A 22,068-nucleotide genomic window follows, 5' to 3' on the forward strand; every position below is an offset into this window, starting at 1 on the left:
CATCTCCGATTCCTCGCCGGCAAAACCGGGTCTCGGTCTTGGTCTTGGTCTGGAACAATCCATGGACTCTTTTCTTTGTTCCCCTAACGGGCGCCGGTGGTGTCGTCACGCTGCTTGCACCCGGAGCTTCCGTCTCCCCGAGGCCGGCGCCGTGGACAGGGTTCCCCTCTAACCAGTTGCTAGGTTCACGATGCGGAGAAGCTCAATGGACTTGCTGTGATTGGCTTGAACCCCAGGAAGGAAGTGGCAAGCTACCCCTACCCTTGTGATGACCTGCATCCCCAACTTGGGGTAAGCTCCACTTTCTGTCATAAGCCCGGCGATCTCGGAGCTGGCGAAAGAGATTCTTGCGCGGGAAAAAGCTTGTCGAAAAAAGGTTGCAGGGTAATTGTCAATTGTCTGTACCTTTATTTGTCGTGTGTTCCCTCTTTTTTTAATAGTTCGCCCCCGGCGTTCTTGAGTAGCGTGTCTTTTAAGTGCGCATTTAATTCTCGTGTGTCTTTCTCCGGCGCCTGCTTTCGTTCCTTTGAATTTCCCGCGGATTGGCTTTTTCAGGTAAAACTTAACACTTGGGAGCAATAATTACACAAAAATGGTACTGACTCTGCATGCAGCAAAACGCTTTGCGCCACGCGACAGTTTATAGATTTCGCCTTAGCCAACCCTAATTACTCCCAGAAACCCTCGGATCCTTCCTCTCCACCCATATACACACAATTCATTCATTATGGGTTCCGCGCCGATAGACGGCAGCGGTAACGTTGCCGTCGACTCTGAGAGGTTGAGCAATGAGAAGGGGTCCTCGCCCGCGGCCGCGGGCCACCATGACGAAGTGCAGTGTCCTCCGCATACGACGGAGAGGAAGCTGCTCATGAAGATCGACTCCAGAGTCATCCCCTGGCTGTGCATCATGTACCTCCTGGCCTTTCTGGACAGGGTCAACATCGCCAACGCCAATGTCTTTGGCCTCTCGGACGAGCTACACCTGGACGGAACGCTGTACAACAATGCGCTCGTCGTCTTTTTCGTGCCGTATATCCTGTTCGAGATCCCCAGCAACATCCTGGTCAAGCGCTTCCGGCCGCACGTCTGGCTGTCGATCAACATGGGGGGCTTCGGGCTGGTGACGCTGGCCCAGGGCTTCGTCACAAGCTACGGCGGCCTCGTGACGACGCGCTTCTTCCTCGGCGTCTTCGAGTCAGTCATGTTTCCGGCCTCCTTCTATCTCATCGGCATGTGGTACAAGCGCAGCGAGGCCCAGAAGCGCTATTCCTTCTTCTTCAGCAGCACCACCCTGGCCGGCGCTTTTGGAGGCCTGATCGCCGCCGGTATCGGTAAGATGGCGGGCGCGCGAGGCTACGCCGGCTGGCGCTGGATCTTCATCATCGAGGGCGCCCTGACCGTCTTTGTCAGCTTTTTCTTCTACTTCCTCCTCCCGGACTTTCCAGAGGAGGCAAAGTGGCTCACCGAGGAGGAGCGCCAGTTCGTCACCGCCCGCCTGCGCGTCGACCAGGGCAACTCAGCCGTTGAGAAGAAGATCACGCTGCGCGATGTCGGGCGAGTGTTCAAGGACTACAAAGTCATTGTCGCAGGTTTCATGTACTTTGGCCTCATTGTGCCGGGTAAGATTCAATGCATTAACCTTGGCAGAAATTCCACTTTAGGTTCTCACTAACTTTTCGTCTCGACATGGCAGCTTATGGTTACGCATACTTTGCTCCATCCATCATTGTAAGTGGCACCGCAAGCCATCCGAATTTACTTCTCTGATGTGTATTCTTACTTTTACTAACCGCCCCTAACCTCCAACAGGCTTCATATGGCTACAGCCCAATCCAAACTCAGCTCCACAGCGTCCCGCCCTGGGTGGCTGCTTTCGGAATGTCGATGCTCTTCGCCGTCGCGTCGGACCGCATGCGCCACCGATGGGGCTTCGCCGTCTTTGCGATCCTCGTTGCCATCGCCGGCTTCAGCATCCTCCTCGGCGTGCACAACAACACGGACGTGCAGTACGCCGGCCTCTTCCTGATCGCCATGGGCGCCTACACCGCCATGCCCATCATCGTCTGCTGGTTCAACATGAACCTGGGCGGCCACCACCGGCGAGCAGTCGGGTCCGCGTGGCAGGTTGGTTTCGGAAACATTGGCGGCATCATCGCCGTCTACGCATTCCTCAAGCGCGACGCCCCGCTCTACATCCCGGGCTACAGCATCTGCATTGCTTTTACGACGCTGAGCATTATCGCCTGCACAATCTACGGCTTTGCGTGCATGTCTGCCAATAAAAAGAGGGCCAGGCTCACGCAGTCTGGCACTGTGGAGGAGAATTCCGATCTTGGAGACTTGTCGCCTTCGTACAGGTATCTTTTATAATACATCAGGGGGGAATCGATGCACTTGGCCTGCTGCATAATGGCTTCTCTTTGTTCTCGTTGCGATATATGACAGCCCAATCAGAAGTATAATTCTTTGTTCGACACAGCGTCGCTCTCGCTGTTTTTGAATCACTCTTTGCTACAACAGTACGCTCAGGAACTCGTCACGTTGACCAGTGGAAAGTTTATCCCCTTGTCGGCGGCTCCAGTGTTCCCCAGCCCCGCGCAGCTGTACAACCCGACGGCGTTGCCAGGGGTGGCTCGCATGTATTGTAGGTCGAGGCAATGCTCTGCTTGTCGCATAACACCCTCCCAGCTTCCGGTCAGCTTGTGTATGTGATGGTCGCGCAAGGTAACAGGTGGTTAGAGGGTAGTCGTCCACTTACGCGGTTGCGGCGACAGCTCAAGGGCAATGCGCCCGTCCGCCATGGCGTTCCACTTCTGACCATCGACGGCGTCGGAGCAGTTTGCTAGGTTGATGTTGGCCATATTTCTCCAGGTTGCTGATTTCCCAAATTAGATGCCTATCAGCTTTGAACGCCTCATATGTATGTTTCGCAGCCGGGAAGCACCAAGTAAGACTCACCCTTCAGCCCGGCATCCATGCACCACGTGGTGTCGACCAGCTGGATCTTGGTCTTTCCCGCTTTGATGTACCACTGTTGTTCGGGGTTGCCATTGAGTTGTTGGCTGTTTGTCTCGTTTAGTCCCATATTGGTCAGTAAAAAAGAAGAAGAAAAAATAGATAGGAAAACAAGTAGAATAGGACAAAAAGACTCACACAACCAAGGTACTCCCGACCGAGGCCGCCTTAGGTTGAACCACAAACTTGGTATTGACGTTTGACGTTATGTAGACCTTGCTGTATCCTTCGGGCGCTGCCACTAACTCTTGGGTAGAACCCACAGCAGCCGCAATTGCAATTGCAAGAAGAGGCGTTGAGATCATTTTTTGCCTTGTCGTTAGTCTTTGGACACCCGATGCTTGCTCGTTGTCTTGTGGCTAAGCAAAAAAAAAAAAAAAAAAAAACTACCAAGGGGATACGAAAGGCTGCGGCTTGTCTGACTGTGACAGTTCCATTGGGAAGAGAGAATATGCCCATGCTATGTAACATATTTTACCAGTATTGTTGTATTTGGGGTTTGCCGCCCCCGACAGTCGTATCGAATAAGAAGCTTCTGGTTGATTTCGACTGTGTTAGGCTGAGAGCTGTCGGCATATGGTTCTGGCTTACAAAAGATGGTGGTCGGGAACATGTTGCAGTAAATACTCAATCTCGTCTTGCATGTATCAATATCAAGCCTTGGCTGGTTAAATTGCCCATAGGATAAAAGCATCGGCTGTTTGCCTTGCCTAGTCGTTGGGGACGGACTGTCATCACTTGTAAAACATCGTTCATCGGCAGTGTGATCCGACTTAAACATACTCACGTCACCGCACAGAATAATAGGTGAATAATTTGAAAAGGCATTCTTTTTCCTTGTTTCTTAGCTTGATGGATACACCAAAGGCGGCCCACAAGCGTTACCTTTCCTCGAGACTATCTAGCAAGTGGCTGGCAAATCTCACCCATGTCCCCAACAATATGCTGAGAATCTTTGTTTATGCCAACCGGCATATACTGCGATATCCTTTTTTTTCCACCATCCAGACATTCCCCCATCAAACCATGCGTGCATAGATGCCAGGTTTGGCCGAGTCAAAAGAGCCATTCCTTCGATAGTCAAATCGACGGTATCATGTATAATACAGTTTTAACTGTCATTCAATACATAAAGTTTGATAGCTCACCGCACAGCAGTGCGCCGTAAGCCTGTGCCGAAAAAGACATAGCCCCGATCAAATAAACAAAAGTAGAAGAAAAAAAACGCCATGACGATGCAATGCTGTATATGCACAGGACGAGATGCTTTCGGCCCCAGTCGTGAGTAGGGGAAAAGAATCTAGAATCAAATGAACGTGAAAAACGCCTCGGCACCAGATACCGCCTAAAAATGCTGCAAAGATGGTCAAGAGAAAAGGTGTTAAATGTTACAACGCCATCCCAATGGGGTTGGACAGTGAAAAGATGTCAGACGAGGCGCGACCGAGGGTTCCCCGAAGCCTGCCATGCGATCGCAAGCTGCAATCATGCTCAGCTTGGCATGCAAATAATCCCGCTCCTAGTTGAGAAATTGCATGTGCGAGTGAGTTGGCTCTTGAAGGTTGTATCCTACGACAGGACGCATTTGTGCCTGTCCAGGCATCTGCCGATATGTGGGCGGCATGGGTATTTCTTGCCGTGCGTAATGGGCCTGTGCTTGCTGCTGCTGTGCAGAGAGGGTGAACTCTGGAACGATTCCGGTGTGGTACTCATGTCGTCGGCCCAGCGGCTGGTAATGCATCTGAGTGGGCGCCACCATGGTGGGGTTCGGGCCGGAAAGGTGATACTCGTGAAGGCTCGAAGAAGGTGGCGGGCAAAGCAGAGTATTGACGTGCCTCACGGGTCGGTAAGGGCTTGACCGATGCTGCAGGTAAACAGATGGTGACTGCGATATTGGGGTACGAACACCGTGTTGACCATGGCCGAAAGACTCGCTGAGGGGTGAAGAGTTTCCTAGAGCAGCAGCTGCAGCTGGGGTAAGGGATCCAGGGCTGTGTCGCTTTGTTGGCGTCGCGTAGTTGGTCATGGGTGGAAAGCCACCCGGAGCAGAGTTAGTCAGAGGAGTCGACACCGAAGTGGGAACTGAGCTCGTCGGCACGTTTCCAGAAAAGTTGGACGTAGTTGTCGTCGAGGGGTAGACGGTGGCCATAGCTCTGACACCCGGAACCATCGGAGGGAGGGAGAGAGCCGACTGCTGGATAGGGACGTGGCTGACTACTGAGTTGTAAGCTGCCTGCGCTGGATGGGGAGCCGTGTTGACCGTCAGGTTTGGTACAGGCAGACGTAGCGGTTCCAGGGAAGCTGCGGGTCTCTGGCGAGCCTGGCTGTACATGTTTGCAGGCTGTGCAGGAATGCTCTGAGGATGCATAGCTACCCTCTTGGAAGGAGGCTCCGTGGGATCCTCGTCCGAGTAGGCGCGTTTGTTAGTTCCATTCCTGGAATCAAGTTGTCCAGATACGGCAGAGCATGTCTGCGGCGTTGCTTGACCTGGCCACTGGTTGTTGGCAGCATAGGTCACATCGTAAGGACTGCGTGTGGTCGGTGTTGAGTGCAAGGTGGGGGTGAGCACCAGGTGACCTGTCGGTGATCGGATCGAAGCGTTTGCCACCGAGCGTGTAGGTGATGGTATTGTGATGGGAGACAGCACTGGCCTGGTTGCTCTCTCGCAGTACTCCCAAAACTTGGAAAGCTTCACCAGCCACTGCTCCCATTGTGCCTTGGAAACCAGCAGGCTGTATCGCATGTTGCTCAGAAACTCTACCTCCATCACGTGAATGTCCTTTACGGTGATGCCCGAGACCTCAGCCCAGGTCTTGTTTGTGTAGGTGTTGTCATCCAAGACTGTAATCATGCCATATTGTCAGTAAACACCTCCTTCGTTGTGTACCGGACAGAACTGAACGTTGATTAGCATGTGATTATTGTCTTCTTACATTTGTTACCAAGCATCAGGGCTACTGTCAGCAGCCGATACTCGCTCCCGCGGGCTCCCCTCACATCGGGGACAGTAGTCTTCAACCTGTGTATGAAAAGAAGAGCCAGGAGGATGACATTTTGCGTGACCTGGGTGGTTGAGAGCACGCTGTGGACCCACGACTTGAACTCTGGTGTTGGTATCGCCAGGGCATTCAGACTTGGGACCGGTTCGGAAGGCGATGAGGATACGAGCTTTTCGGCCAAATGGTGGACTGGGCAAGGTTCGAACCAGAAAAAGGTGGTCATCTAGAGTCTATGTCAATAGCATATCCCCCTGGGTCATGTTCATGGTCCGGATTGCCAACTTACCTGTGCCGCCAGTACAGACAAGCTGCCACCCCTCGGGCTGATGCACATGGGGATCTCTAAACTCTGCCCAGCCAGGCTGGCAACATCCTTCTGCGACATGCTGACCTGCGAGGCGACCGTCCCACTCGACTTTGGTGTGGAAGCTCGAGAGGGTTGGGCCACAGCTGCCTGAGGAGGATATGAGACTGCAGATGTAGCTGTAGCTTGTGTGTGCTGTGACTCTCGAACAATCGGCTGAGGTTGAGCAACCTGTGATGGTTGCTGCTGTGATGCTTGAGTGGCCGGCAGTTGGTGTTCCCGTCCAGTCACTTGGGTTGCGTATTGATGGTATCTTGGGTAGCTATCCAACACAGCCTGTCCGCTGCTCACGGACGACCTTGACCTCGGACCGGAATATCCATTCAGTGAAGGATATGGGTTAGCGTCATGCTGGCCAATGTTCGGAGCTTGGTAGGTGGTCCCCATGTCGTCTGACGGAGGCGTCCGAAGGCCGCTCAGAAGCAGAGCAGCACCTCCGGGACTAGGGTTCTTGGAGTGTTGTAAGATATCTCGTGTGGGGATCGAGGACGACGAGCCGATGGGCGATGGAGGGAATTGGTACGCGAGGGGAGCCAGCTGTCTTGAGGCGCCTGGATACATGAGTGACGGTGGTCGAAGCGGTGCGTGGGGTTTCGTGGTTTATCGAGTCACTACCGTTCGGGATCGTTCGCAGATGTGGGCAGAAGTTCGGAGGTGTTTCTTTGTGTTGGCGGGTGTGGTGTTCGAGCTGAGGGCCCGTCTAGCTAGATGGGATAGAATATTGAGTGGCACTTTGTTTGCCTGGCTCCATTCCAGTCGGTCAGGAGGGCAGAGACATGTCCAGAACGATGGGCCAGTGAACAAGTCAAAGGCGGCAAGCGGGTGGAGCACAGAAGATGAAGAACGGTTGTTTGTTCTACACCTGACGGGCTCAATGACAAGGAAGGTCAGGTCGGGGTGAATGGCGTGTTGGTGAGTTCGAGGCGGAAGCGTCTCTTTGCTCTAGGTTCAAGCCCGACTGGTTATAGGGTCTTTGCTGATCCCAGTCATGTACGGTAGGATCTAAGAGACATGCGTCGAAAAGGCTACGGAGGAGGATAGATGCCGGTTGTGGTCCAAGAACAACAATGGAGGATTGCGGTGGTTTTTTCTCAACGCGGCGGCAGAGCAGCAGAAAGACCAATTGTTGCCAGTGCCAAGCATGGATGCGGTCCGACAAAAGTAATATTGAGGATGTTCACCGGAAGGGGTGACGAAAGACAGAAAAGCGTCCTCCATATCCACCTCGCATTCACCACGGCGTCCGGAAGAGAACCCATTCCCTTGTCAAATTCGGGAGGTGGTGGTAACTTCCTGGTTGCGTAGGTCGGTTGAGGGCCCTGCCCCGGTCGCTGTGGAGGAAGGTACAGAGGTACACGAGGCCTGGGCTTGCTGCGCCAAACACCCACCAGAGTGACCACACACCCAATGCGTCCCGCACTGTGGCTCGCATCGAATCCAATCTGATGGGGTCAGGTCAGGTTCAGGTTCAGGTTCAGGTTCAGGTCGGGGGCCCAGCACACGGTACGGTACAGTCAGTCGGATGGACCTGGCCTATACGTACCCTACCCTCTTTTAATTTTTCCAACACTACAATGTGAGGTAATGTACGAAAGTACCTCCGTACATTGAAAAATAATAAGAATAATACGAATAATAAAACCCCAAGCCTACCTGCCCCGACAGGGATCCTCTTCTGGTCTCTTGTGTGTGGCTGCCAGTCCGTACCAGGCGGGGCCATTTCACACGTTAGCGCAGTGGCCGGTCTGTTCCTTGCTGCTTCCTTCCTGGTTGTCCCTCACGACTTAATACCGTACTATCCATGCCCGCTAGCGCCGCCCCGTTGGTTGATGCACTTGTGTTTCTGTTGCTGGCCTGATTGGATGAAATCCACCTGGGCAAATGTCGACTTGTCGAGCGGGCATCGCCTAGGTAAGGATAGGTACGTACAGTAGGTACCTTTTATGGGAGTAACAGCAATAGCAACAAGCATAACAAAGCACAGTCATTTCTTTTCGCTTATTACACACACTCACACAACTCACACGACAGGAATTCTACTTGGGTACATGCGTAAGTGTCTGGATGCAAGGAATTGATGAGTACAATATATAGCTCATTTCCCATGTTTTGTTCTATATGAATGGAGTCTCATTTGCTTTGCCTAACACATATTTCGGCCCACGTCTAGTTTCAATCTTTTAGATTTTTTTTTTAGATTTTTTTTGTGTTGTTTTATTTTATTCGTCATTTCGCTGTCTTCTTGTCACAAAAATCAAAATAACCCACACATCTCCGGTGGTCATCCAATACAGTTTCGCCGCTTGTACCGTAGTAGAGGTAGCCATGACCCTTCGTTTACTTTTTTTATTCTGCCTTTTTTTTTATTCTGCCCCCTTCCCGGTCAGCCAAGCGATCAGGCGGCCAAGTGGTGCCAAAAAGCCTAAGCAGCCCGGGCGGCGTAACCTTTAATGCAGAAGTCATACACACAAATGAAAGTGGGGGACAAGCGACATGCCACCTTCCTGCTCAAACTCCGCTGGTACGAAGCCGAGACGGAGGAAGCACGCACACATGGACGTTGGACGGTCAGTCGAGCGATAAAAGTGGAGTTGATTGTGGCTCGCACAGTACGGATAGGCGATGGCAGCCCGGCCCAGAACCAACGAGACCAGATCAAAACCAAACCTGACCAAGAAGTACACACAAAGCACAGGGGACAGGGGAGGGGGTTCGCCGATTTTTGACATTAAAGGCTTCAAACCTAGGTGCTTAAGCTGGAGCAGCTTCTTTTGCATTTTATTTTAGAATATCGGGCATTTGTGCTTGTTTTTTTATACATCAACTAGGTACATCTCTTACATTACATAAGGGGGTTGTTTGCTTGTCGTTTTCAGTAGCGTTTGGTCTGGTCTGCGTCTGGTATCTTTGTTGTTTTTTTTTCTGCTTTGTGCTTTCTTTTCTGTTGTCATAGGCTGATCTGGTCCGGTGTCTTGGTCTGCCTAATTGTAAACTATGTATGCAGTGGGGGAGGAGCAAAAAAAAAAAAAAAAGCAGCAGGGAACAGTCGGGAGATACGACACAGGTTACGCGCAATGCTGCACACCCTTCGGAGTACAAACCGTCCGTCGCGGTACCACTCAGGCTTCGTCCATTCCTAGCCTGCGACATGGAGATAGGTAAAAGACAAGGAAGACAGTACCCTGACCGGCCAACTCTGACCTTGTAGATTTATCAATTGACTGTAGTTCCGCCCAGCATCTAAAACAGATTGAATTCAATTGATTGGTTCTTACTCGAGAGCAGCTTGGCATGTCAAAGTTACCCAGGCAAAAATAGAGAGTAACGAGCCCCTCTTTGTTAGTGTAAGATGGGGAAAACAAAAAAAAAAAAAAGTCTACGGTAGGTGGTAGGTACATGCATCCCTTCCAACGGTAAACACCCTTTATCCAGGCAAGATAAGGTCGAGGTTGCCGACTCGTCATCATCCCTTTTAACCATCCTCGGCCGCGCTCAATCTACTCCGTAGCTGTGGAGTGTATGTAGGTCCTGGGCTTCGCGTAAGATACAGTACAGTATATAATGTGGATTTTACCTCCTGACACGCCGACGAGTTTGTCCCTTTCGTGTTTAATCTAGTCGGCTTTTCAGGATCCCCAAATCATCGTGTTGGCAGCCAACGTTGCTTAGTAGTTCAGCCAAGTCTTGCGCCTTGCTATGGTATGCTTGGAGAGAGGGGTTTTCAAAAGGGATAGTCAGGTGCTAAGTAGGCAAAAGGGACGGTGTCTGTGCAGAAAAGAAACATAGGAGTCCACAGACATAGCCTAGCCCCTTTCAATCCCGTCCAGATCCTCCACACGGGCTTGATGGATGAAAATAGAGCAGACACACTCACACACGCACAGTGCTCGGTTGCTCACTTTGATCAAGAATACTACAGTCCAGCGCTAGTAAGCATGCTGCGGTTCAATCTGACCAACCACAGGTGCTTCTTTGTGTTATTCTTGAGACGAACTAGGCAGGTATAGTACGGCGGGCGGGCTTTTATTTCACAAGTAGAAATTTGGGGGCTAGTCACTCACAAAGCGTCAGATTAATATCATTTTTGATGATCCCAAACAAGGCAGGGGATTGGGTCAACAAACTTATTGATTACTTACCTACCGAGACAGGTCGATGTGGATTATTGCATGGCGCGGCAATGTCATGGATGCTATGTCAGCTCACGCGGCCGGCCCTTTCTCCTTTACCAGGTTGCTCAAAGTACCTCATGGAATTGTTCTCGTTTGTTTTGGCGATGCGTCCACCCATTCATATCGCCCGCAAATTTCGCCTGTGTTGTGTGCAGGGGGCGCTTTTTGCGGCGGAGTTGTACAGTGCGACTTGGTAAGCCGCCGGCCATTATTAGGAAGCAGGACCCAAACGACAGATCAGGCTGCAACCCCGGGATGTAGCAGACGGCTTTTTTTAATATATGGTGTTCCGGTTTCACGGGATGCACTCGGCGCGACACTTTTTCTCGCCATTGCCCAAGTCTCGGGTTCATGCCTTCTGTATGGTCTGACAGGGTCCTTTTTGCTCATAATTCGGATTCTATATGCGCTGGCTGTTGCTGCATGTCTTTCTGCATCCAGCCTCGCTGACTTGGCCCAGCTCAAGTGACGACAGCAGCAGAGTTACTTCACTAGCGTGCTGATGCGAATTTTAATCGGTGAAACCGCTTATTTTCTGTATATCGCCCCAAAGTGGAAATATTGGTGTTACGGTCTATTTTGTTTTATGGTACCATTATTAAAGTACTTCAAGCCCAAAGGCGTTTGAAAATAAACTTTAGAGCTTTTCTGGCATGCGTACATTGTAGTTGGCCGGCTCCATCGCCAGGGACCTATCCAGTCTCTTTCTTGGCTCTTTCACCATATAGGGCTTAAAGAGGTTATTTGGCACATATCCGCCAATAACATGTCCGTAATAGGGCTCACTGTGTCCAAGACGCGCCCACCCTTTAATGTTTGACCATTTGATGTGATTGTATAGGGTATCGGAAAGGGACCTGGATGGTAAAAATGCACCTCGGTCAACCATGTAAATAAAGGCATCTTCTTTGGCGTGCCCCTTCTTCCACGCGTCAAGACCTTGACGAATCGTCTCCCACGCGATTAAATCTTTCTCTATATATTCTTCGCCAGGGAGCGTAGACGGTTTGCCGTCATACCCATAGCAAATAAAGCCGTGGCAACCTTGAATAACTCCAGCAGGGCGGTAATCAAACACAAAATAAGTGTGAGGGTCTTTGTCCGGATATCTTGCGTTGTGGCGAAGTACCCCACGGTTACCAGTGGAAACGGAAGACGAAACGCCTCCGCCAGTGGTGCCGGTAGTGAGGATTGCAACAGCATTGCCCAAGAAGAGCGAGAAAGTAAAAATTGAGGAGCAATGCATCTTCCTCCTAGATCGACAGGGTTTATTCTAGATATTAGGCGGAACGAGCGTAAATCAAAAAGCGTTTAGAAGAAAATGATACAGTAGTAAATAATCATGGGATTGCGCATTTACTAAACCACCCAGGGGAATTAATTTTTATAACTGATTTTTGTACAGAGCCGTTAAGTTGGTAAATTGCTGGTTATTGTCATTGTAGTTATCATGCATACGCTGGCAAACTTGCAATAAGTTGGCCCGAATTAATATACAATGTTCTAAAAAAAGGCTGACCGAAATATGTTCGTGGATACCCAGATGATATCAAAGGGAAAACAAGCCTATCTGCACAGGGCATACTGATACCTAGGTTGCTGAGGTACGTCAAATTTAGAACGCATTGCTCACTGTCGGGGACGCCGTCGTCTGCAATGCCCTAATGCCCCGAAACTCGGCGGCGCGCTTGCCTGCTTTCCTGCATTGATGCAACTAGTGTATTTCCTTGTCGAAAAATGAGCTCCATCTTCTCTGTGCATGTCACTACCACCGCCGCCTACTTGCTTCGATTGTTTGCGTCACCTTGTCATACTCTGCATATCGTCTGTGGTTGAGCCATGTTGATCAAGGACGGATCTGCCGAAAGCCCTCGGCTCTTTTTTTTTTCTTTTACCACCCCTCGCTTCACCCAAGTGTGGGGATTGAATTTATTCACTTGCCAGCATCCGCCAGTGGCACAACTCATGCCCAGCTGATACAGACCCCTTTTACAATCCTACTATGGTAATTAATCGACTCCTTCCCCGCCAATATTGGGTCCTGGCTGGCTCGATCAATTGTGGTTTTGATTGATGGCCGAGTTTCGAGGAATGAAAGCCGGTACACCCGCTCGCCTAAGATCCAAGGGATTCAGCAAAGAAAATAACAGGTGCTGGTTTTCACTCCGCATCAACCTAGCTCGGTGTCTGCTTTGTACACAGTGCACCAACGGAGACCTAGGCATAATTACTGCTCGGGCCTGCACTGCTTTTTTGTCTGGAGTGTGCGTGGGTTGGTTCGCTGCTGGTCCTTCTGGTGATCAGTTTGTCTCGTCTTTTCTGGACCAACAACTTCCTTGTTCTGTGGCTTTAATTATCCCACCAAGAAAGCGACGCAGTGTATTTGTTGTTGTCGGGACGAGCCCTCAAATCCCTCCCAGTTCCGCACGGTTCAAAACGTGCTGTGATAAAAGGGAATGTTTCAAAGCCTGCCCACCGCGACCGAATAAGCCCAAATCACGGGCTGGGCAAAGGGGGAGTAGAAAAGAAAAGGAAGTATTGTAGTATACAGCACAGTGAAGGCGACCGAAACGCAGCATGAGGCACGGATCCAATCAAAATGTCCGACAGATCGGCGTACACCGCTGTCATGCCATTTAGCTTAGCGAGGCAGTGAAAGTGATTCTTCATGGCAAACAATTGCGAAATTTCAACCCATGGATTGTGAGGCCAGACTGTGACTCGGCTTGCCTATGCCGGGTCATGCACTAACGTTTCTTTGGGTTTCTTTCTTTCTTTTGGTTGCTATGCTGCAGGGTCAAGAGTCACAGCTTGGGGCGTGTGTAAGTACAATTTACTGTACCTATGTGGTTCGTAGTCGTAACCTTGTCTCTACCAGTTTTTTTTTTTTTTTCTTTCGCGCTTATCCGCATGGGGGCTAAAAGTGCCGCCTTATTGACCAGCCAGTTACAACTATGAACTTCAGAGGATGCCGCAGAGCCAACTAACGACACAAGCAGATGAATAATTACTACTCCGTACAGCCGGTCCTTTCGTTGTAAAATCCCCCTACTGTAGCTGAAAACAAAGGACTTGGTCTTTTTTTTTCTGCACATTGGCGAGGAAAGAAGGTGGATCTCTTACATGGTGCTGGTGGTGATCTTTGGCATTGGCAAGCCGTTAATCCGAAGCGGCGAGGACCAAGCAAATCCACCCGCCAGGGCGGCACAGTCTCGTTCGGCTTTGATGTCTGTCCCCTGCGAGATCCTAAACGCTTTCCGTCCACTATTATTACACCTAGAAATACGTAGTAGGTACCTAGGTACCTTAGTTTCGTACTTTGGTACTACCTAATACCGCTTATTAAGTAAAATGGTCTCAGGCAGTTGATGGAATGTACAAGGAAGTTGGGGAAAGGGAATACGTATTCTGCTCCACCGTGAAAATCGTATCACTGATTCAGCGCCCCCTTTCGAGGTTCCAAAAACCATCAATCAACCCGGCAACGAAAAAAAAAAAAAAAAAATCGCATTCGCTCTTATTACCTACAGTAAGACTGCGGAGTTAGGGTACATGAAATTACATCACGAAGCACCTTAGTCTACTTGCTCTATCAAGTGCCCTAGACACGTACTACTGTTCGCTATTGGGTCTTTTCAAACCCACCACCACTTTCCGCTTTCTACATACGACGTACGACACAAATATGATCGCCTTACTTACTCAGTCAAGAGTCAGCAACCCCAGAGCTTAACTTACAGGGAAAACAAAGGGCCTGTCGTAATATACAGTTTTGAACTTCTGATAAACAAATACCTCATCCGACAAAAAGCAGGGGTACCAGAATCACCAAGTCCCTGACCTTCTGGGCATGCAGTCCGATCCACGCCCACTCACACACACACACACACAACACGCTGCGATAAAATACCCGCGTTCGCGTTAATTGATTTTTACCGTTTTAGATGTTTCGCGTCACAGACCCCCCCTTGGCCCCCGTGGACTTGGTTCGATGACCAAGCCCATGCTATTGGCGGCAGCCCTGCTCACCTAATGTCGGTCTACAGTTCTGGAACCTAACGGCAGAGACAGACAGACACGCGAATTGCGGAGACGTATCAGCCTTGGTTTACTACTCCATGGCACAAGTTACTCCGTAAGCTAAGGTTTTTTTTTTTTTTTTTATTTCGCAGGTACTTTCCCTCCTCGTGGCCTCTATTGGTAGCATTCTGGATTGAGCAAGAATTCGCATCCCTTCCATCAACTTCCTGGTCACCCCTCAATTAGCCTCGTATGTGGCACTTTCCTCGTGCGGACATGGGTGCCCAGCAACCGAGTAACCAGACAGATCGACTCGAGATGAAGATGGGACAACAATAGCGCTATGGCTTTTCCCTCAATCCCTGACCTGACCGCCGACCGACCTGTTATCCGCCTTTTTTTTTCTTGGTACCACGAGAGCGGCTTGAGATGCTACCCTCGCTGTCAAATGGACCCAAGAGGTCATAAAGACACCCATCACTTTTTCTTACTATCTTTTCTTTCTTTTTGCACTGTGTTGAATGTTGCCCTGTTCGGCGGGCCGCTTAGACTCGTCCGGATCCAGCTACAAACAAAAGGATTTCTCAGCACGCTGGGCAAAGATGGGAAGGGACCAAGGGTACCTACATCGCGGCAGGAAAGAAGAAGAAAAAGGTAGGAAAATTAAGACAAAGCAACCCCCCATGGCATTTACTCTCAAACGGCTGTCAAATTTGAACCCAAGATTTGCATGCAATTTACCCTTGCTCCACCTAGCAAGCGACCACTTTCACAAGTTGCAAATGTTAACAGCTGCCGCTATTATCTCTCCTTCTGACTCTTGACTTTTTTCATCTCTCGTTCCCTCCATAAGCCTCCCTAAAAGGTAGGTTGCCGCGGAGGTCTTTTTACAGTGGCTCCATCCATGCCGCTCACTCACATCCTTGAAAAAGGTTTACACCCCCGACGGGCGTTGCATTCGAAAAAGCGAGTCCACTGAGGCCGAAGGTCGTCGTTGGCTCCGGACAAAAAAAAACCTGCCTTGTCATTCATCCAAATCCGCCTCTGGTGTTGCATGCCATGATAGGTAGGTAGATTGCGGGTGATGACGCCTTGGTTTTTTTTTTTTTTTTTTTTTTTTACACGACGGGGCCTTTACTTTTTCCATGTGCCAGGATCCTCCCAAGCCTCCGACCGGAGACTCCTCTATTAGCGTGCGGCGTCAAACACGAATTACTGACGATCATCATCGGGCTTGAAAATACATCCACAGACTCCTCTTTCTCATCTAAAGTTCTTTTTTTCTCCCTCGCCCCCGCTCTGCCAGCTTGCAGTACCAAGGTAGATGATGAAAAATGGCGTATATGGTGTGGCCTTTTGTCTCCGAGCGGGCGTTCCACCCGCCCTTGTTCCGGTCAGCGCATGAGTGGCAAAGATGGCTGAATCTGCGGTTGTTCGGCTAGCATTTAATATACAGTACAGTACAAAATATAAACGCCAAAGCCTTGCAAGAATTTGTGCATGGGCCCCAGACAGCCAGACAGTAATTACTGTAAGTCGCCAAATTGTCTACAATAGACTGGATTCCTCTTGCAGCCGATGCACTCAAGCTGTGGCACGGCGTACACCGCCCTGCGGTTTCCGAGCCTCTGCATCAAAAAGGCAGCCGGACCTTGCACAAGGAGAGATGTGATATGATACGCATGCAGGAGAAGAAAAGTCTCCTGGTGTTAGTCTCCTGGTGTTTTTGGTGTCCTGTGCAGCAGATCACCAGGAGGTTGCCTGTCGCCCAATGGACTGACCAGCGGTGATCAGCAGAAAGAAAAATGAAATAAAATAACAATCAACTGGTCCTATCCCACCACACCGCACATCACACGAGCTTTTATTTTGGGGCGGGGGGGGGGGCCTGCCCCCTATACTCCGTACAGGAGGTTTCAAATAACCTGACAGCCACACACAACTCACACACACCCCCAAGACCCCATCGCGTCGTCCTGTCTTACCCAGGGCAACGCAGGCAAGGCAGGCTAGTCGCCACCACCTAGGTACCTAGGGAAGCTTTTTTGGGCCAGTAGGGAGCCGCTGTCCAGCCGCTCTTGTTTTCTGTTTCCCCATCCTGCTGACACTAAATGGAGGGAGGCCCTGCAATGGAACACCATCTCCTCCTACTCAACAAAGCCGTCCCAAGCACCCACCCGACGATAGAGTCACTTTTTTTTCTCCTTCTAGTTTTTGTTGTTTGCGTGAGGCAGGCAAAAAAAAAAAAAAAAAAAAAAAAAAGCTTCAAGTTTTGTTATGCATTTCCGGCAGGGATCATCGCGCACGTAAGCTCACCGTATTGTTTGCATTTGTGGAAGCCGTGCCGCCGATAAATTCGACAAAGCTGGGCGGCGTCAAAAGACAGACAAAAAAAAATGATAAGCACAACTCTACTGCGTAACCTTCCTGTCTGGTCTGTTGTCATGCAAACGCAAAACGAGTCAACGCCAAGAACAGGCTGTTTGTAGCCATTTTCTCAGCTGACCCAGAAAAACGTTTCCAAAAGCCACTGCTGAGATTGCCTGGATAACCAATCGCTGGATTGTATCCCTCACTCAAAAAGCTCCCTAATTGCCCGCAAACAATCAGCCATGTTAAGTGAACGAATGGGGGGTCTCTAATTTGCCAGCCCAGGCTTGCCAGCTATAAAGCGCCGCTTTTTTTTTTTCTCTCTCACGATACGTAATCAATATTTGATCCTGCCGTAGGTGCACCTAAACCGTAGTGTAATGTAGATTGAGGAGGTGCGGCATAGCGGCTGTCCCATCAAAGCGGACTACGGAGCATAGCTGAATCCAAGGGATTGCCGCTCCCCAGTGGCAAAGCCGCTAGCGAAACTTGACTGACTACTACCGTATATGTGAATCTTGGCACTCAAAGCAGTCTCCCTTGGCCTGACTGAACAATATTTTTTTATATTATTTTATTTTCCGTTGGTATGGTCTAACCCAAAGCTTCTTTTTTTTCCATCATCCCATCTCCGAGCATTGCGTGTACTATATATACTGTAGTTTTGGCGTCCAGCTTTTTTTTTTCCTTTTAAATAGGGGGCGGGAAAGGGCAAAGTTGTCATTAGTGTCACCGCATTAGTCGTCTCAGAGGTAAGTAGGCCGGTGACCTGACGACGACATTAAAAACAGGAACATGGGATTGCAGGCCGGCGGTGGCAAGCTGCCGGCCGGGCCCTTGCGACATGCCTTTTTTTTTTTTGTTCTCGCCGTTTGTCCATTTCGTCCCGTCGGGATCGGAATGTCATGAAGGAAAAAAGAAGAAGAGAGAAAGAAAAGAAAAGTCGATTGAAACCAAAAAAGCAACAGGTAAAAATCAGATCCGGGCGCTACGCGACTCTCTTCTCGGGAGACGGGCTGTGATCCCTTCCTTTCCCGACGATCGAGATGATCTGGCGACTTGCTGATATGTTCACATGTTTCGGGAGTAAGGTCCGACATACTATCCCGGCTTTAGGTAGGTAGAGGTGATAATTAATCCAGTATCAAAAACATACCTCCCATACTTTGTTCTTTCATGTTATCCTTTTCGGTGGTTGTTTGAGGAATCATACCGCGGTTTACCCTTAATCACCTTGTAGTACTTGGTGTTACTTGTAAATGTCCCTGGCCATGGCCCCGTTTAACAGCAAACAGCTACCCCGCATGCAGTTGGGGCGGGGCGAGGCTGCTGACATCAAGCCTAGTTTTGGCCCCAGGCAAAGCCTCTTCTTTTTTTCGTCAACTTGAGAAACTCTATTGTACTGGGCGTCATGCCATTGATTGGTTGCAGGTCTTTGTTGAACGAAGGCCTGGGCTGTCCTTTTTGGCGAGCTGATGACATTTGCTGACCATAACCTGTTCCAGGCGCCTAGGGATCATGCGGATCAAGCAAATCTTGGGACCTTAGTCGTCAGTGAAAGCCTAGAGATGAAGGCGTCTTGGCTTCCTTTACTTCATGGCAACAAACTACGAAGGTTACCGTATTTGGGTAAGTTCCGTGAGCGTGGCACAGTTTCTAAAATCCCTCATTAGCCCACAATTCATATTGCGTTAGGGCAATTCCATGATGTTCATACTGTGCCAGGGTGTTCGAACTTAGCCTTAAACCTTCGTACATTGCTACCTCGTAAAATGACCAAGAAATCCACACCCTTCGGCAGTTACCTACCTAGGTAGTTTTGAATCAATCATAGGACAGGTAATCTGACCAATCCACGCAATTGTGCTGGGCGGGCTAGCTGTGCCATGCTCCTACAACACTGCATAGGTAAGGTAAGGTGGTTGGTAGGTAGCAAGTAGGTATGTGCAGGGTATGTTACCAAGAGCGGTTATCGGTATCGACCTCCTTTGAACAGTCAAGGTCAACTGAGAATCATGATAGTGTCAGCAACGTGGAATGTTGATGGCTATATGCAAGTGAATCGATCTGTCTTTCCTTTGCATTTTTTACACATCAAGATCAGGGTAGCCGGCAGAATGTTGCCCCGATTTCTTACTCTACTTGTTGGCCCAATGCTTTGCATAAAGTTGCTGATGCCTAGGTAGGTACCTATGTTTTGGTATTCGGCCCATCAGCATGTCATCTTCTTTGCTATAGTTACCTAGGAAGGATTTGGAGATTTCCCTCTCTTTCTGGCATGTGAAACCCCCCATGGCAGGAGCGTTCTATGTCTACAATAGAGCCCGCTGTAACTTTCTCGGTGGTCAAGTCCAAATATCTCTCGATACGTTCTTTGCTCACTCGCCAAGACGATTACCCACCGTTAGGGGTTGGAGTAGGACACACACAGCCACACAAACAATGATCACGAAAATCTAGTCTCATCTAGTTATCAATAACGCGTTGGAATTCATCGACATATTAAAGACTCTTTATGTCTTTGCATATGTTGCGGTTTCAGTCTTGATGGCATCACGGATTCAAAGTGCCGTAATAAAGCCCAGGTTCAGCATTTCGTGCATGTGGATACAAAGATTTCCAAATTGCAAGCCTTGCTATTGGACACGCGCCGGGCGCCAAATAATTTGAACCATGGTGATGAAGAGGAAAGCACACAGCAAGTCGCGCAACGGATGTAGGAATTGCAAAAGGCGACACGTCAAGGTTGGTATCGCTTGTCTTTAGTTTTTGTACGTATCTATGATATTAAAAAAAACCAGTCAGCTGATGTGAAGTTTGTGACTCACACATCGACCAGTGTGACGAACAAGGACCGCCGTGCCTCAACTGCGTGGTTCGGGAGACGCAAGATACTTGCACATATTCCCAGCCGCCGCCGCAGCAGCAACAACAAACAAAAACCTCAACAACGATACTGTCGCCAGGGCTTGTTACACCTGATGGGGCCCGCAGCAGCCCCGACGGCGGTAGGCCTCCGAGGATACCGGTGTCGCCCGCGGGGAGCTTCCTCTCCCCTTCCTCCTCCAGGTCCTTGACGTCGTCTACATCCGAAGCGGCGGCGGCCGAGGCCCGGAGGCTGATGGACGTGGAGCTCATGCACAGGTGGTCGACCGTCACGTACAAGTCGTTCGTCTCTATCGCCGAAGACCGCTATTATCTCCAGACTCAAGTGCCGCTGGCGGCGTTCAAGCACGAATATCTGCTGAACGGTCTACTGGCTCTGACGGCTCTGGAAAGGGCCTTGACAGAGGCGACCGACAGCACGCCTCCGCCGGATGACGAGATTGTGGACGAAGCACATGTGCCGTTGGTTGTTTCAGACTCGGCCAGCTCGTCCGAGAGGCCTAGCGACGGAATCAGGACCTATGTCCGCGCAGGTTTGGACTATTACGGCAGAGCGATCCGGGCGTTTAGGGAAAAGCTGTGCGGCACACTTGGGCCGGAGGACCAGCACCCTCTGTTCTTCATGGCAATGGTAGCACCGCTCATCAACCTAATCATACCGCGATCCCTCAAGTTGCTTGACCAAGAAAAAGCTGAAGGGGGCCGCGATCCCTGGGAAGGTGTTGGAAACGATAGCAGCGGGTCGCAAGCGCACAGCACAATCGCACAGGCGTTGGGGATATTCGAGCTGTTCCACGGGTTGAGCTCCATCATGAGGATGGATTGGAGTGGTATACTCAACAGCCCTGCCGGCCCATCAATAACCGCAGCCCTCAAGCTCGGCCCACCAGACTTCCACTCGCTCGATCCAGACACGGACGAGGCCCTGAACACCCTCATGGCCGTGGCAGCCTCGCTCGCACCGGCAACCAGCGACGCAGCAGCCGGCCAGGACCCAACGGACCAAGAGTATGCGGAGCATAGATCCAGAGGCATCACGGCCCCGGCGGAAGAGGTCATGGCGACCACAGACTTTGACAGCCTCCACGATGGGCGGCTCTCGGGCTCGATTCCGGAACCACGGCCCAGCCTGGCGACTACGACCATCGCGTTGGAACTGCGCGGTGAGATCCCGCAGCGCACCAAGGCCGAGAAGCGCCGCGACATGTACATGAACGAGGTGTTTTACCTGCGGTACTGCTTCGCCGAGACGCAGCGGGCGGCGTACAAGTTCTCGGGCATGGGGTGGCCTTGCATGGGTGGGCACGAGTTCACGCGCGACCTGGCGCGCAGGGAGCCGTTGGCCCTGCTGCTCCTCGCCTTTTGGGGCGTCCTCATCGGCCGCGAGAGCAACTCGACCTGGTGGACGGGCTCCATCGGGGCGGACCTGGTCGCCGAGATCTCGGAGGCCCTCGTCCTGCTCGAGATGAGGGGCCAGCTTGGGGATGGCTTTGCGAGAATGCCCGAGTGGAGGTCCAGCGTGTCCTGGACGAGGACGCAGATAGGGCTGACTGCGATTTCGTAGGGGGTTTAGCTTTGTGTTCACGGCCAGAAGCGGCGTTTAATGATGCTGCTGTTGCAACTGTGTTGTAACATGTATTTTTTTTTTTTTTGATATCACCACTCTGCGTGGCACATGCCACCACTCAGTGATTCGGGATTATATGGCTGAGAAAGGCCAAGGTATGGGTAAACGTCCGCTATTTGGCGTCGCGTGTCGTGACAATCTTTGTTGGCTGTTTATGGACCAAACATGATTTTCTTGAGTGGAAAGGATGCCTCTATGGGCCCGCCACCAAGTATCAGGTCGCCGACAACCTTGGCATGAAGGGCTTTGGTTCTGCGATGGGATTGCTTACCACAGGAAAATCCGGTAACCGACCTGACGAACATTGATTGTCATTCAGTGTTTGCGAATATGACGAACCTGAAATTTCGCCAATTCAAGTTAAAAAGGTGTTTCGATTCGGCATCCTCGCATATTGGTTTCGAGGTTGCAGGATGAGTTTTAGCCTCATAGACATCCTACGTATTTGAGCGAAATGGTAGACCAGAATTGGAACAGAATCACCAGATTAAAACGATCGTTCTTGGCGTCACGAAAGTGGACAAATTTTGTGGGCGGGAATTATGATGAAAAGCGTATCGTGTACGAAGTAGGAATTTCGCGGGCATAAAATGTTGGTTCGTCTGTGAAAGT

The 22,068-nt window shown here is 50.5% G+C and overlaps 8 protein-coding genes across 8 annotated transcripts; 4 read left to right on the top strand and 4 right to left on the bottom strand.

Moving 5' to 3' along the window:
* The first annotated feature begins 390 nt into the window (after positions 1–390).
* On the top strand, positions 391–3,233 carry MGG_04927 (high-affinity nicotinic acid transporter). The gene is made up of 4 exons (XM_003712370.1): positions 391–555; positions 615–1,622; positions 1,697–1,731; positions 1,813–3,233. The coding sequence occupies exons 2-4, from the start codon at positions 728–730 to the stop codon at positions 2,371–2,373; spliced, it is 1,491 nt and encodes a 496-aa protein (XP_003712418.1). The 5' UTR covers positions 391–555; positions 615–727; the 3' UTR covers positions 2,374–3,233.
* On the bottom strand, positions 2,452–3,411 carry MGG_04928 (uncharacterized protein). The gene is made up of 4 exons (XM_003712371.1): positions 3,157–3,411; positions 2,962–3,065; positions 2,762–2,878; positions 2,452–2,665 (listed from the first exon to the last, which is right to left on the bottom strand). Exons 1-4 carry the CDS (start codon positions 3,321–3,323, stop codon positions 2,529–2,531), a joined length of 525 nt encoding a protein of 174 aa, XP_003712419.1. The 5' UTR covers positions 3,324–3,411; the 3' UTR covers positions 2,452–2,528.
* A 1,126-nt stretch (positions 3,412–4,537) lies between these two features.
* Positions 4,538–6,942, bottom strand: MGG_04929 (uncharacterized protein; the record flags this gene model as incomplete). The annotated part of the gene is made up of 3 exons (XM_003712372.1): positions 4,538–5,859; positions 5,952–6,240; positions 6,304–6,942. The coding sequence occupies 3 exons, from the start codon at positions 6,940–6,942 to the stop codon at positions 4,538–4,540; spliced, it is 2,250 nt and encodes a 749-aa protein (XP_003712420.1).
* A 530-nt stretch (positions 6,943–7,472) lies between these two features.
* MGG_16827 (uncharacterized protein) lies at positions 7,473–8,101 on the bottom strand (the record flags this gene model as incomplete). The annotated part of the gene is made up of 3 exons (XM_003712373.1): positions 7,473–7,823; positions 7,925–7,950; positions 8,035–8,101. The coding sequence occupies 3 exons, from the start codon at positions 8,099–8,101 to the stop codon at positions 7,473–7,475; spliced, it is 444 nt and encodes a 147-aa protein (XP_003712421.1).
* A 308-nt stretch (positions 8,102–8,409) lies between these two features.
* Positions 8,410–9,800, top strand: MGG_16828 (uncharacterized protein). The gene has a single exon (XM_003712374.1). It carries the CDS (start codon positions 8,832–8,834, stop codon positions 9,105–9,107), a length of 276 nt encoding a protein of 91 aa, XP_003712422.1. The 5' UTR covers positions 8,410–8,831; the 3' UTR covers positions 9,108–9,800.
* A 1,390-nt stretch (positions 9,801–11,190) lies between these two features.
* MGG_16829 (uncharacterized protein) lies at positions 11,191–11,849 on the bottom strand (the record flags this gene model as incomplete). Its single annotated transcript, XM_003712375.1, has 1 exon — positions 11,191–11,849. The coding sequence occupies exon 1, from the start codon at positions 11,797–11,799 to the stop codon at positions 11,191–11,193; it is 609 nt and encodes a 202-aa protein (XP_003712423.1). The 5' UTR covers positions 11,800–11,849.
* A 2,073-nt stretch (positions 11,850–13,922) lies between these two features.
* Positions 13,923–16,829, top strand: MGG_16830 (uncharacterized protein). Its single transcript, XM_003712376.1, has 3 exons — positions 13,923–15,639; positions 15,826–16,104; positions 16,163–16,829. The coding sequence occupies exons 2-3, from the start codon at positions 15,988–15,990 to the stop codon at positions 16,361–16,363; spliced, it is 318 nt and encodes a 105-aa protein (XP_003712424.1). The 5' UTR covers positions 13,923–15,639; positions 15,826–15,987; the 3' UTR covers positions 16,364–16,829.
* A 2,137-nt stretch (positions 16,830–18,966) lies between these two features.
* MGG_04933 (uncharacterized protein) lies at positions 18,967–22,039 on the top strand. The gene is made up of 2 exons (XM_003712377.1): positions 18,967–19,688; positions 19,783–22,039. Exons 1-2 carry the CDS (start codon positions 19,617–19,619, stop codon positions 21,391–21,393), a joined length of 1,683 nt encoding a protein of 560 aa, XP_003712425.1. The 5' UTR covers positions 18,967–19,616; the 3' UTR covers positions 21,394–22,039.
* Positions 22,040–22,068: the final 29 nt, after the last annotated feature.

The sequence above is a fragment of the Pyricularia oryzae genome, chromosome 3 (genome assembly GCF_000002495.2).
Source record: "Pyricularia oryzae 70-15 chromosome 3, whole genome shotgun sequence".
Classification (NCBI taxonomy): domain Eukaryota; kingdom Fungi; phylum Ascomycota; class Sordariomycetes; order Magnaporthales; family Pyriculariaceae; genus Pyricularia; species Pyricularia oryzae.